At 34.8% G+C, this 14,272-nt stretch overlaps 1 protein-coding gene across 1 annotated transcript; it reads right to left on the bottom strand.

Moving 5' to 3' along the window:
- Nucleotides 1-1,932: 1,932 nt before the first annotated feature.
- On the bottom strand, nt 1,933-13,646 carry LOC138336695 (ras-related protein ORAB-1-like). Its single transcript, XM_069286242.1, has 4 exons — nt 13,403-13,646; nt 4,825-5,008; nt 3,238-3,383; nt 1,933-2,297 (listed from the first exon to the last, which is right to left on the bottom strand). The coding sequence occupies exons 1-4, from the start codon at nt 13,571-13,573 to the stop codon at nt 2,178-2,180; spliced, it is 621 nt and encodes a 206-aa protein (XP_069142343.1). The 5' UTR covers nt 13,574-13,646; the 3' UTR covers nt 1,933-2,177.
- Nucleotides 13,647-14,272: the final 626 nt, after the last annotated feature.

Genomic DNA, 14,272 nt, shown 5'->3' with positions numbered 1-14,272 from the left:
TAAAGATCGTGGTTATGCTTTGTGCTACCAAAAGTAATGCTTACAAGAGTAATATATAATATTGGTTTCCTTTATTTCACATGAAGACATGAACATGCACAAATCTTTGTACAGTACAAAAAGTCGCCTCGTATGAAATATGACATGGTGAAAAACAATTAAGATGAACAATGATTTTTAATGAGTGTTATTTCATATCACATTCTAGGTATTGTCTCTGTGTGGCTTCTCTAACAAACAGTAATATTTAATATTCGAGAAGAATTACATTGGAAACACATACAGTCGAATACCATTTGAAACGTCATCTTCGAATCCTTGCGTGTTATCATTACTTATCATAATGTTATGCCAATTATTTACAATATTACATGAGCGATGCCAATGTATGGTGACAAGGCGGAATGTATGAAAAATGTAATAGTACACTGCAAGAACCCTAGCATTATTGTATCACATTAAGCATGTTGAAATATCTTTCCAAATGCAACCAAATTCTTTATGAAAAACATATTAATCTGTATAGTAATAAATCTATAAAGCTAAAACTGGTCCACCTTAAACTGGTCGATATTAAACAGCGAAAACATACAATGTGATATTACTTTGGGGGTAGATTTGGCTAGTAAGGTTTCGTAGTTTTGACTATTAGGACCTTTTCGGGGAAGGGGTTGGACTGGATTTAGTAGATTAGCTCCCACAAACCCCCAGGATCATTTCAGGATGGCCTCCCATGTGTGCAATGTGTTGATGTTCTTGGAGGCTGTGGTATAGTCGTATTATATTTTTTGTAATAGTGGACCTCTTGCCTTCTTGCTATCACAATGACGCATACCGCCGATGACACCAATCAAGAACATATCGCTATCAGGTCATATTACAATGATAAAGGCACGGACAAACCTGTTGTACCACTTGCTTTATGCTGAGCGCTGATCAAGAGCAGAAACAACCACATTTATCGACTAGAGTGTGTGTAGGTCAGTGGACATAACTCTTCACCTTAAGGCGAAAAGTGAGTCAGGGACGATAGGAAGAAGAAGGTAAGTAAGGAAAGGAAAATTAGGTCTTATATTTAGTCGCCTTTTACGTTAAGAAGAACAGATAAAATACACATTCTTGTCGAGTGCCCCGACTAGGAACCGAACCCGAGTTTCCGGCATGGAAATCTACGACTCTACCGACTGAGCCAAAGAAGTATGCTCCGTCAGCTGAGAGACAGAGACCTTATCTAACACTATGTACAAAACACAGTGCACATAGGAATGCGAAATTATTGTTGATTTATGAATTATTCATCATTATTCTGCAGGTTCCTTATACAGAATATTTGAAAATTCTTGAAAGAAATACATAGATAAATATTTAGCCTAGGCAAATTATTTTAAAAGTGGCGATTGTTTGTTATCATTCGTGCCAGTATGATTTAAGTTTGATTTTAGATTCTTGACCAAAAAATAGGAAACAAAGAATTAATAAAACAAATAAATGGTCCTCGATGCGATAAATTCGTTATATAGTCAGTTACTGACCCCCTATAAAGGCATAGAGGGTCAGTAAGAGGTATAGGAGGCTCGGGCTACGCTCTCGCCCCCTATAAATCTTACTGACCCTCTATGCCTTTATAGGGGGTCAGTAACTGACTATATAACTAATAATGTACAAAACACACCGACCGACTCCTTTTTCATACGAATCATACTATAGTTTGATTATTTTAACGTCCTATTAACAGCCAGGCTCATGTCAGGACGGCCTCCTATGTATGGTATGTAGTGTGCATGAAATAGGGGAAACAGGTACAATGCTAACACCCTGATGATACGTGATTATGAGGTTGTTTGGATGAAAATGAATTAGAATATCATTTGGCTAAAACATTTACACACCCTTAAATAAATACTTTCCCCGTTACATGATTAGTGCTGTATATCGAAAACGACATGTTTTATTCAGCAAATAGCAACAGTGGAAAAAAATGTTGTAAAATAAGATATAAATTTTCCAACAACCTCTACATTAAGCACTGATTGCAATAATCTGTACATTTGTATAATATTTTATCAAGACTGTGTTTCTGACACAAATCCTGTTAATGAGCCGAAATTCTCGTGCACTTAAATAGTGATGTTTACACAGTACGTATATCATCATCGATGTAAAACGTCTAAGACGTGTCACGTGGTGTAACCACAACATGACAACCACGTGGTAGGAGGAGGGGGTCGATGTAACAATATACTGTCCTCCTGATTATACGAATTGCTGAATGATGCTCCATTTCCCTGCACGAGCTCCTACAATCAACAAAAGAAATCAGTTTTTTTTATTATCATTAAGATCCAAGGAGAATAGAATTTTAAGCAAAACTGCAATAAATAGCGTTTCCAGTGTATTGCGTACATTAACAAGGAATTATACATGTCTTTGCATGTCAAAATTAAAATTAACCGAGCTACAATATAATTTTTCACACTTGATAAAAGGAAAAACCTTGTGATAATTTTTATCAATGCACGGTCTTTATACAATGTATATAGCCTTGTTCTATGAATTCCGTTGCACGGTGTATCATAACTTTCCTCATAAAGCTGATATGGTTCTACTACGTCTTTTCGAGATACAAAAAAAGTAATGTAAAAAACGATGATCCACTATTTTTGTTAACCATTTCATGTAAACGTTACATAATACCACGCAGTTAATTTTTAGATGTATGGCGTTACTATCAGCATAGCAGCGGTAAAATAAAAATGTCAAGTTCCTCAGGTTGGTGCCCATAGGAAACTTTCTTCTTATAACTAATATTGATATTGACATAATATCATTATGGTCAATATGGTGTTATAGCAAACCAGTGGAAAAGTAAACAAGCTTAAAACTCGATATTGACCAAATCAAAGATCCTCATTTTCTATATTAGATATCGAGCTGAAACAACGGTGAATATGATATGTGCCACTGACTATGGCCTTATGACACCACCCTGATGAACTCAACGTGTGGCCAAGATGAATCCCTTTCATATGTTTTATATCAATCTCTAAGAAACCATGTATTGGTCAATGAGAACAGTGAAACAATATGTAACTAGGATACTAGTGTTAATGTGAGGATAAAACTACTAATAGACAGGCATATACTTATAATAAAGAACGCCTGTTCTAGGGAGAATCTTCCCGTGGTATCGTTTTAATACATTTCCAGCATGCATTATGTTACTCATAACTATTTTACCTGTGCAAGATTGTAAAACGCTTGTGTGATGTTGGAAGACGTCTTGGCACTTGTTTCTACAGGTCCAACCATCCCATGTTTAGAAACGAATGATTGGGCCTCTTCTATCGTCACCTGTCTTTTACTGTCCAGATCTGATTTATTGCCTAAATATGATGCATATATTTCTGATATCAGTGTTAAAAGCTGAAATACACACGCATTACCAATGCAGTTTAATGCATTACAATAAAAAGACCAATATTAGAAATGACAATTGTAACAATTCTGTCGTAGGTGTATTTTCTCTTGTGTTTAGAAATAAGCTACGAGTATGACATCATCGACAAAGGCATAATGATAATAATGAGGACGGAAGTCAAAGGAGTAACTAACTACTACACTACCAATGCGTTTTTCCGTACGATACTCAACCTGAGATCATGGGCGTCAAAATCAATTAAAAGCTTTTCGCTTTCAACTTATGAACGGGTATAGCTTGCTTCAGCCGACTAATGACAACGTGCGTTCTATGTGTCAGACGTTACTGACAAATGCTAATGGCGGATACTTCGTGCCTGAATTGGCTTTGCCACATTAAATTTTTTGTTGTTGACACTTTTGCTTGATTAAACAATGCCAATGCAGGCATTCAGTGTCTGACATAAGCATTTTCTAGCAACGTCATTCTTTTAATCTGATAGTCTAGTTATTTCATGTGATTGGACATGTTGTTCAAGATGAACATGGGCGGGCGTCTAGAATATGCATATAAATAAGTAAAACGATCCTCCCACTTAATTACTGTATGCACTTCATCCATAAATATCAATTTAATTTGTTTTCTGATAATAGTCCTGAATGAGTATCGTTCACCTATTGTTTCCACCACTCGTATACGAGCAGTCAGTGAATGTTAACTTTCTTTATCTTACATAGATTGCAAAACATTTTACACAACTTATGCAAATCACTTTCGATTACCCTGATATAAGCACGTGATGGGTCTGTGAGTGGAAACACAACATGCAAACAGAGGGCGGCTTAATCACTACACCACACGAGCAGCAAGTATCAAGGACGGTATTGAAACACGGACTAACATTAATGAGAGATATGGGACTAAAGCAGCCAAAGAAAATTCAAGGCTTATATTCGTGGTGACTTACCATCTATTATCTTGGTTTCTTAACCTATAGCGTGACGGATTGTTGGTTCGATAAATTTTGCTAATTTTAAAGAAGCCATTGATTCTACTGCAACATCACATAAGGGGTCACGTTCCTGTGACGGCGGTAATTGAATAATCAACTTACTACCTCCAGATGTGTCTTGCAAGAGAAGAAATAGATTGCCAGAGCTGGGTGTGAGAATCAGTTTCGTGTTGTCATTGCGTCAATGACACTGCACATATCTCTTTATATATACGCATAATGCGACGAAAGATAATTTTCTCTTGATGTCAATTTATTTGAAATGAAATACAATGAGCTAATATATAATTATCATTATTAAGGCATATGAATGTCACTTCAAATGAAAGGTTATTCCTTTTTAACACAAAGTAATATTATTGGGATCTGCATTTCCATGAGTCTGTCTACTTACCAACAAGAAGATTAATTGGTGTGTCCCCACATACTCTTTTTACATCAAGAAGCCAACGCTCGGCAACCTCCAGAGACTCTTTGTTCGTAATGTCATACACCACCATAATCCCGTGGGCATTCCGAAAATAACTTGTGGTAATCGATCGGAACCTTTCTTGACCAGACGTATCCCAAATCTGAAGCTGTAGAATTGATGATTATTAAAATTGAATTGGATCAGATTTTAACTTTATTTTTATTATTATTTTTTCTGTGATATTTGTTAGTATAATATTGAAGCTTGAAACAGATATGGTATAATTTTTAGATATTAAATATTAAGATCTAATACCATTATTAGGATCTAATTACATGGTGTCTTCCCACTCAGCATGCATCTTAACATTTGAGAGGGGGACTATAGAGAACAATAGGGTTTAATTACAGGTAAGTTGTAGTCTGTTCAGACTTACCCAGCACCTGTGTTATACCTGTACCATAAAATCGCAATGAACACATTTAGTGCTCTACTTTAGATTACTTTTTACTATTTTTTTTATAAAATAAATAGATCTTTTAAAGCTCACATTATATACATGTATTTATATTTTAGTTAACACAAAACTTTAAATGTACCACAAAGCATTTTAATAGCAGCATATACATTCATATATAAAGTTAGCCGTTTAGATATATAGATATCTGAAAACTAATGAGCTATAATCAAATATCCGTTTGCAAATATACATGTACAATATTAATGTGATTCAATTAGCTGCGATGACGTAGCTCTGAACGACGGACGGAAGATTTCTGACTGATGGTCGTCGTCAGAGCTACGATTCCGTCCCATTGCCCGTAGTGTTGCGAAACATCCAGCGGTGAAAATATTGCATTTCATGTGTGTCATGTAATTTTGTATTTAAATTCATCAATATCAAACATCTTTAATATAAAATGATTATTTATTTACCCACCTGCATGTCTAAATTATGTTTTGAAGCCCTTTTGAATGGCTTACATACACCAACACGGCTCCCATGGCCGCCATGATGCTTCTCGTTAGAAAGTTTCGTTACAAAGTTTTTAACATGAACTTTAAAAATTCCTTTTTGCTTAATTCTTAATACTTACATTTTTTCAGTTTCACCATGATAATTCTTAGTTTGTTGGCTTTTTAAAACTTTTAAACATAATTTACCTGTTAAGTATTTCATTTCGTTAGGGTTTCCGGTAAATCAAACATGGCGGCGTATTTGGACAGAATTATACATGTGTTGTGTTTGCCTTGGATTTTACCACTAATAGTTGATGAAATATTATAATCGAAAGGTTTGTGAATTGAATATTGATCATAGCTGGCAGAACAATACAGCTACATAAGGATATTATCCGAAAAATATATTTTTTATCAGTCTCGAAGTGCCCGATGTGGATCACTTTCGGGCTTGCAACACTAGCGGCAACGGGGTGGAATTCATACACTGTCGGGAACAGAGTGGAGGCAGGGTATGATTATTCGTTCTATGATGCAATATATCCGAAACCTATGAAAAACATATTGAAAACTTGAATACATCGAAACCAAAAACCTGCTCTATTTAAGAAAGCAAACAGTGTTTAAAGATATCTGGAATTAATAAAAATGAGTAAAAAAAGACAATACAAACTAATAAATTTAATAACACAGACAGTTTAGAGACATGGTTTAGAAAAATCATTTTAGTTTAACCAAACATATTTTGTTGATATCTAAATGATTAAATCACCTTTTTTCAATTTTCAAGAGTTGCAATACTTTATTAAACATAAGGGTAATATAATATTTTTTATATTTGGTATAACCAAATTCACCGTCATCTTTTACCTTAAGTTATAACTGATCTTGAATTAGTGGACATAGCTGATACAGACCATAGCCAACTTTCCCACTGGTAAACTTAGGTAATGTTTATAAATCAAAACCAACATGTTGACTTAGTGGCAATGGACCAATTACATTATGTCTGAACCGCTAGTATATTACAACTCAGAATATGTAACGAGATATGTATATAATTAAATGATGCGTCATGATCTAATTATATAATCGACTATCAGTTCTCTGTTTGCATGTTGTATAAATGTATCATCTTTAAAGGTTTGTAAAATGAATCTAATTGAACAAACTATTAAGAAACCTGACGATGTCGTCTCGATAATGTTCTGACTGCTACTGTAACAGTATAATTAGAATTGCGATTAGATTAGATTCGATATGTTAATCGCAACAGTCAGGAAAACAAGAATTATGTATTAATGTAATAAAAAAGTAAATTGTCGGATTTCCAAATCCCTGGACATAGCCATAAATAATGAATAAATGAAAAGTAAATACTCAACTGACGAACGTTGAACGAAATACTATAAAACCCACACATAAATGTACTTGTTAATATTTTCATTAACCCCTTAGTCTTTAGTCGATAAACGGGACCGATCGAAAGTCTCGATAAACTAAATTACATCAGATAATGCAAATAAGTTTGCTCTGTGTTGACAAACGCCTTCGTGCGGGTAGGGCGTTAGAATTGTACCTGCTGCCCCTATTGCATGATCGTAAAAGTCGACTAAATTTAAGATCTTATCTTTTCTCTTCTTATCGAACTTGATCTTTCCTAATGCCTCCCTTGGCACCACTTCACTTTTGGCCTTCGCCCCTGTGAGGAAGGCTCTGGGTTCTGTCTCATTGCCGAGACACACAAAAGTCTAAAAAGTGGTAATTTCTGCTCCTGCTTAGCACTCAGCATACAGGGAGTGGGACGACTGGTTCGCCCGTTTTCAGTTTAATTTGACCGGGTGGGGTGTGTTGCTTGGTGTCATCGGCGGCATACTTCAGTGATATAGCACTATAAAAAGGGCAACAGTTCCACTATACAAGAAGACACAACATGAATATACCGCAGTCTCCCAAAACACTCACCTTGCACAACATACACGCAACACACCGCATACATGGGAGGCCGTCCTTACATGACCATGGCTTTTAATAGGACGTAAATTAATTAAACAAACAAACAAGATCGTGTGAAACATTTCATGCAAGAATTTTCCATATTTTCGATTTCCCTCTATATATCTGGGACTGGTTTAACAGTTGTCAGTTACTATATGTATAATGGGTACGCTGTTCAGAATCTTCCATAGGTTTCTTAAGTGAGATATCACTTTTAAAAGCGCAAGATTTCCATAAGGTGAAAGGCACGTTACGAATATACCGCAGTCTTCCAAAACGTACATTTATAGGAAATCATTTACACAGACAAGTTGTATATACAGTATAGACCGTTGCTAAATAACACGAAGTCCAATCCTGAAAAAATGGCTAGGAAACAGAAAATTTAAAAAATATAATCAAACTATTTTATCAAACATAAAATTGCTCTTACATGGTGTCATAACATACATTTTATATCTTCTCATTAAAGATATTTATATGAAAATTATAGTGGCGGAATGGCTTTTATTCTTAAACAATGTTAATGTCAAATACAGTGTAAGATTTACAATTTTCTCGAATGTTCTCAAAACACACTGTTAATACCCCACTGATCATTATATCCTTAATAATAGGAGTATATCTAAATGTCACTTCAATGTCGCCAGACGTGTTATCTCTTTCAGTGGCTTCATAATCACGTACTTAACGCAGTAAAAAAAACCTTTTTAATGAAAAATATTCAGAATATAAGCGATATCTGAAAATGATAGGAATTTGTTCAAAATAGCCTTCACTTTCGGATTATAGTAAGACAATTCCTAATAAAAAATATTCGTTATCATTACTCCCCACACAATGTACTTTAAACATATTTATCATTCTGTTCAAAGAGATCTAGATTTTTATTTGATGTTCATTAAAAAATGATGAAACCGTACAAATCGCATATCGCTTTGGGATTAGGAGCAACCAATCATAATGAGAGTTTATTTAACCACATCGAATTATTCAAATACAATAACTAATAAATATATTGTTTATTTCTATCATCTTAATATGTCACAATTGTAAAAAGTTTTGTGAAGATGGCAGTATAAAAAGGGCAAACATTTCCACTTTTGCAAATAGACACAACACGTATATACCAGTGCCTTCCAATACACAGATGTTCATACACAACATATCGCATACAGAGAAGACCGTCCTGAAATGATCTCAGATGTTGATAGATTGTTAAGCAAACCAACAAAATTATTGTTTATCAAGTCCTGTCTGGAGTTTACACATGCTGTCCCCATTGACTGATCGAAAATGTCCACTTTTATTCTTGTTCTCTTTTCTGAACTAACTTTCTTCCTCCTTAATTACATTGGGTAGGTGTTGGTCACAACACAACACTATCACACTGCAGCCTTCCAAAATGTAGACAAACACACATCTTACATTCGGGAGAGACCGGCCTTAAATTGCTCTGTCCATTCATAGGATAGGACGTAAATAAAACACCAACTAACCAAGTGTTATAAAGGAGCCTGATGTTTCAAATGACTCACAGTTAGCATTGTAGAACTATCAATATCTACCACTCAGGAATTCGTGACATTTTGATTGAACGTTTACAACAACAAAAAATCTTCTTGGTACATCTGCACCAATGTTTTAAAAATAGATCTTATATAATATATAATATTATATAATTTCCTAAGATATATATTACCGTCATTTTCGTAATTGGATTGTTTGTCATTTTCTTCAGAACAGCCTAACCGCTAAGATAATGTATTTCAGTAATCTTTCGTCAGACCATGGCTGTTGACGGCACATTACACCAATCAAACCCAAACCAAACGGTTTGAATGTCACAACATAGACAAGAGCACAGATACCCTACAGCCTTGCAATCGCACTCATTTCCGGATTAAAATTATCTACGTATTGTACTTGACGGTTTCATTAGTGCTCAAAATTATTGAACTGATGAAAAAAAAACTATCAATGGTTAAATCTTTGTCTTTGTGTTTTCGTGATCATTTTATTGACGTTCTGTCATTCAGCGTCCAAATTTAGACCGTGCTGTTTTATAATTAGTTATATTGATGGCCACCTCTGTATCATTAATCGTGGAGGATTGTGACAAATTGTCGTGCCGATGGATTATGGTCTGATGATGGCTGTCGTGTTCGATGGGGACCATAATTGAATATCATCTGTAATACTGTACCCTTCTATAAAAACACCAAACGAAAAGGGTCAAATGCACTAAAAGTGGTAGTTTCTACTCCTGCTTGGCGCTCAGCATACAGGGAGTGTGACGACTTGTTCGTCCGTTGTCAGTATAATGTGACCGGTTGGGGTGTGTTGCTTGGCGTCTTCGGCGGCATGCTTCAGTGATATAGCACTATAAAAAAGGCAACAGTTCCACTATACAAGAAGACATAACACGAACATATCGCAGTCACCCAAAACACGCCCTCGCACTACATACACGCTACACACCGCATGCATGATGGGAGACCGTCCTTACATGACCCTGGCCGTTAACAGGACGTGAATTGAATCAAACAAACAAACAAATTGGCCGGGACGTATCATAGTCTACGAAAGTGTAGTTGTTGCACTGCTAAGTGCTTAGCATATAAGGATTGGGATGACTGGTTCACCTGTTTTCAGTATCATGTGACCGGTTGGGGTGTGCTGTTCGGTGTCCTCTGTGGCACGATTTAGTGATATAACAATAGAAAAAGAGCAAGAGTTCCATTATGACAAGCAGACATCAAAAGAATATACCGCTGTCGCACAAAGTATCCCACAACATATTGCATAACCCGTCCTTACATGTTCCAGGAACCTAACAACCCATACCAAATTGCGTGAAGACAGTGTAAAATGACCGAGTTGGATGTGCCGTTGATTTCTTATATTCTAGGCAGTACAGAAGGATTGTGAAACAGAATCACTAACATGAATTGTTTTACTAATTGAAAGCAAATGGTAATTACACTATTTTATGAGAGATTTTAGTAGTTACACGAACATAGCCCAGCCTCCCAAAGCACACACCGCACACTACATACACGCTACATACCGCACACATTGTAGACCGTCCTACCATGGCTATTAACTGAACGTTGATAAATCAAACAATCATTACTAAACTATTATGACCGAACACTTGCGAGCAGTGCGATGATAACATAAAAGTCAATTCATCCTCTGGCCAAGACACACCATAGTCTATAAAGTTGGTAGTTTCTGCTCCTGCTTAGCGATAGGTATAAAGGATGTGGAACGACTAGTTTCTCTGGCAGAATGTTTCAGTGGGATAGCACTGATAGCACTAATTGACAACAGTTTCCGCTATTGTGAAAATACAAAGAATGAACACATGCAACTAAGCGTCTCAAAATATGCAGACTTTCATGCAGGCATATCGCATACATGGGAGTCCGTCCTTAATTGGCAATTAATAGGATGTAAATAAATCAACATACCTACCAAGCAACCAATAATAACATCACCATGCAATTTTAAAGTCAGATTCTACCAAATGCCGTGTTCATGCCTCATGGCCATACCAATTCCATTGCCGGTATTTAATTGATGTCACATCATGCATTAAAGAAATCAAAATTGTCAAAACCCTCTCTTATAAAGTAAATCTGACCTTTTATGTGGTATCATAAGTAACTATTGAAGTAAATCCTTACAGTAACGAAATCAATTATCTGGCTGTGAATCTGTAAAACTTCCACGAGAACCGATTTATTTTCTTTATAAAACGCAACGTTCACTGCACTCTTAGATTATATTATCGCTTTGATATTTACACGATTCGATTCACGGGAGTCATTTAACTGGTGGAGGCTGAAGGAATTATCGTCTGACAAATCCACAAAAAAAAAAAAATAAAATAAAAAAATAAAAAAATATTTAAACCTTCGTTGTAAAGTGCAGTCTGTGGATTAGCTTGAAATATCACAAAATCTCGATGAATTATTTGGAATTGACATAGATATCCCTAAATATTAACTTCTTTTTATAAATGGAGACAATTCAAATCCCTGGGCCTGAAAGATGTTGTTTTATGAGTGTTTAAGAGATTATCTGAAGCGCTGGATGCAGAGGGCTTTTAACTAGATAACAGAGGTTAATTGATAAATAATTTATGTTCGCTTGTGAGTTAAAACATTAAAATGAGCAATTATAGTAATTTGTATCTGTACTTTTATATATGTGAAAAAATACCGAATTAAAATGATTTCAAATGAAAACAATAGTTTTGGAAATCACAAGAGTTTCATGGAATGTCAAGTTAATAGGTTAAGGGGAAGATAATGTGTTTAAGTGTAATTAAATATTAAAGATGCTCCACCGCCGACAGAGCATAAATGATATTCATCACTTGAACAATATTTGGTGTTTAATCGTTTATATATATGCCTAATTAAAACAAAAAGTAAAATGAAATATTTTATTTCGCCTTTGGTGCATGCACATTCAGTACTTCATTCCATATAGAATATAGTACCACGGAATTTTTTCGGGATGCAATTAATTATTTTTCACATTTTTAACTTGAAGTAAAATTAGAAGCTCAATCTTTCAATGGTGGTAATGGTGTAAAGTAAGTAACTTTTTAACTGAAGAAAAATACTAAATCGTCTGTTCCTGTTTTTGATTGTGAAAAAAATACCATTTGTCAGCGGTGGAGCATCTTTGAGTATATTTATTATTATATTGGCGTAACGTTACATACATGCAAACACATAAGAGTAACATATATTAACCGATATGTTTCTTAGTGTCTGTTATATGGTTCAAATAGCTAAATAAAACGGGAAATACACCATACTAATTATTGATGCTGTACATGTGTACTTTCATTTCAAGTAGCACATACATATACGTAATAGGCGAGACATTCTGTACTGTACTTTCGTTTTATAAAGTATTGAAATGTAATATGTGAGAAAAATATAACATGTTTCTAGATAAGGAATTCCCCAAGAGCCTTACTTTCATTTTCAAAAGGCGAGATGTTGTACTGAATATTCGTTTTTAACCTATAGTTGATGAACCAGAATTCTCTCCGACAAAGTATTGTAAAACAAGAACGTCTTTAAGAACTGTCCAAAATTAAAGACGCATTTTTGAATAAGAGTATCCCCACCTAAATAATTATTTGAGAGGTACGGTGCATTATAATTTAAGATATGCTAGGTATTGGAACATTCATAAAAATGATATAAATGTACTTTCGTTTTCAATGAAAAAGTGTACCTGCATGCGTAATTAAAGCTCTGAACAAAACAAGATAGCGAGATTGAAACTTAATAATTTCAACATTGAACAATAACTTGTATTTGATCGGCTTTTGTGTTGTTCCTTTTGTTGTTGTCTTTGATATTTGTAATTATTACTTTTTACCTATTTCAATAGTATGTTATGGTAATGTAAATTATCTTAAATACACATTATTCACTATGAATTAAAATGTTTTATACCTTCATTGCCCTTCCCTGTACAGTATTTATGTAATTACAGACTAATGACAAACACTAATGTTTACCTGTAAATGTAACTAGATTTTAAACACCACGTATATATTTATATATACCTTAACCTGTTTGTTGTCTATTTCCACTGTCCTAATGGCGAAGTCTACGCCTATTGTTGTCCTGTAGGTTGTATCAAACGTCCCGTCACGGAATCTCTTTACTATACTTGTCTTCCCCACGTTGATGTCCCCTATAAGGATAATCTTGTAGAGGTAGTCACACTCCTCCATTCCTATAATCTATCAATGACAGTTGGTATAACCTCACTGATCCGGAAGCAATTTTCTGTATGATGTAAACAAATGCGAGTTGTCTCCCATACCATTGATATTTATAGAAATGTGTCATCGTGTTGTGACACGTACGGGATTCCCTGTGGTTATTTATAGTATTGCGCATTATTGGGATTTTTCTTTTGAACACGGGTTTTTGTTATTCATGTATCAATATATTTATATACAAAATATGGAATATTTGAGATTGGAAATCAAGCTCAAATGTTATATACATTTTTATTTTAAACCTGCCCAAGATATTGTTCTAGTGCCACATGGGAAAACTAAGAAATGTATAAACACATTAGTTCAAACCTATTTTGTTGCCATATTAGTGTAGCTTGTTCTTATACTCATTCAATCACATGAAAAGGTCTTTTACAGATATTTAGTTATTTATGAACGCAAGTGTTAAATTAACAGTACATACTCATATATAACTAAGCCCCGGTCCCTACGTACTAGTATACAGTACTCGTGTCAAAGTCTTTACCTCACTGCTTGGTGTTTGAGGCCGACTGATCATGATATGTCTACAACGTTTTGATCATTTTGCTAATCTCTTGGTCTATACAAGGTATATTAGTCTATATATATGTGTATTTGTATAAACCATAGATCGTTCTTATTCTATATAACGAGAATACAAATGTG

This window comes from Argopecten irradians, chromosome 12 (genome assembly GCF_041381155.1).
Source record: "Argopecten irradians isolate NY chromosome 12, Ai_NY, whole genome shotgun sequence".
Lineage (NCBI taxonomy): Eukaryota > Metazoa > Mollusca > Bivalvia > Pectinida > Pectinidae > Argopecten > Argopecten irradians.
This window is presented reverse-complemented; position numbering and strand designations above follow the sequence as displayed.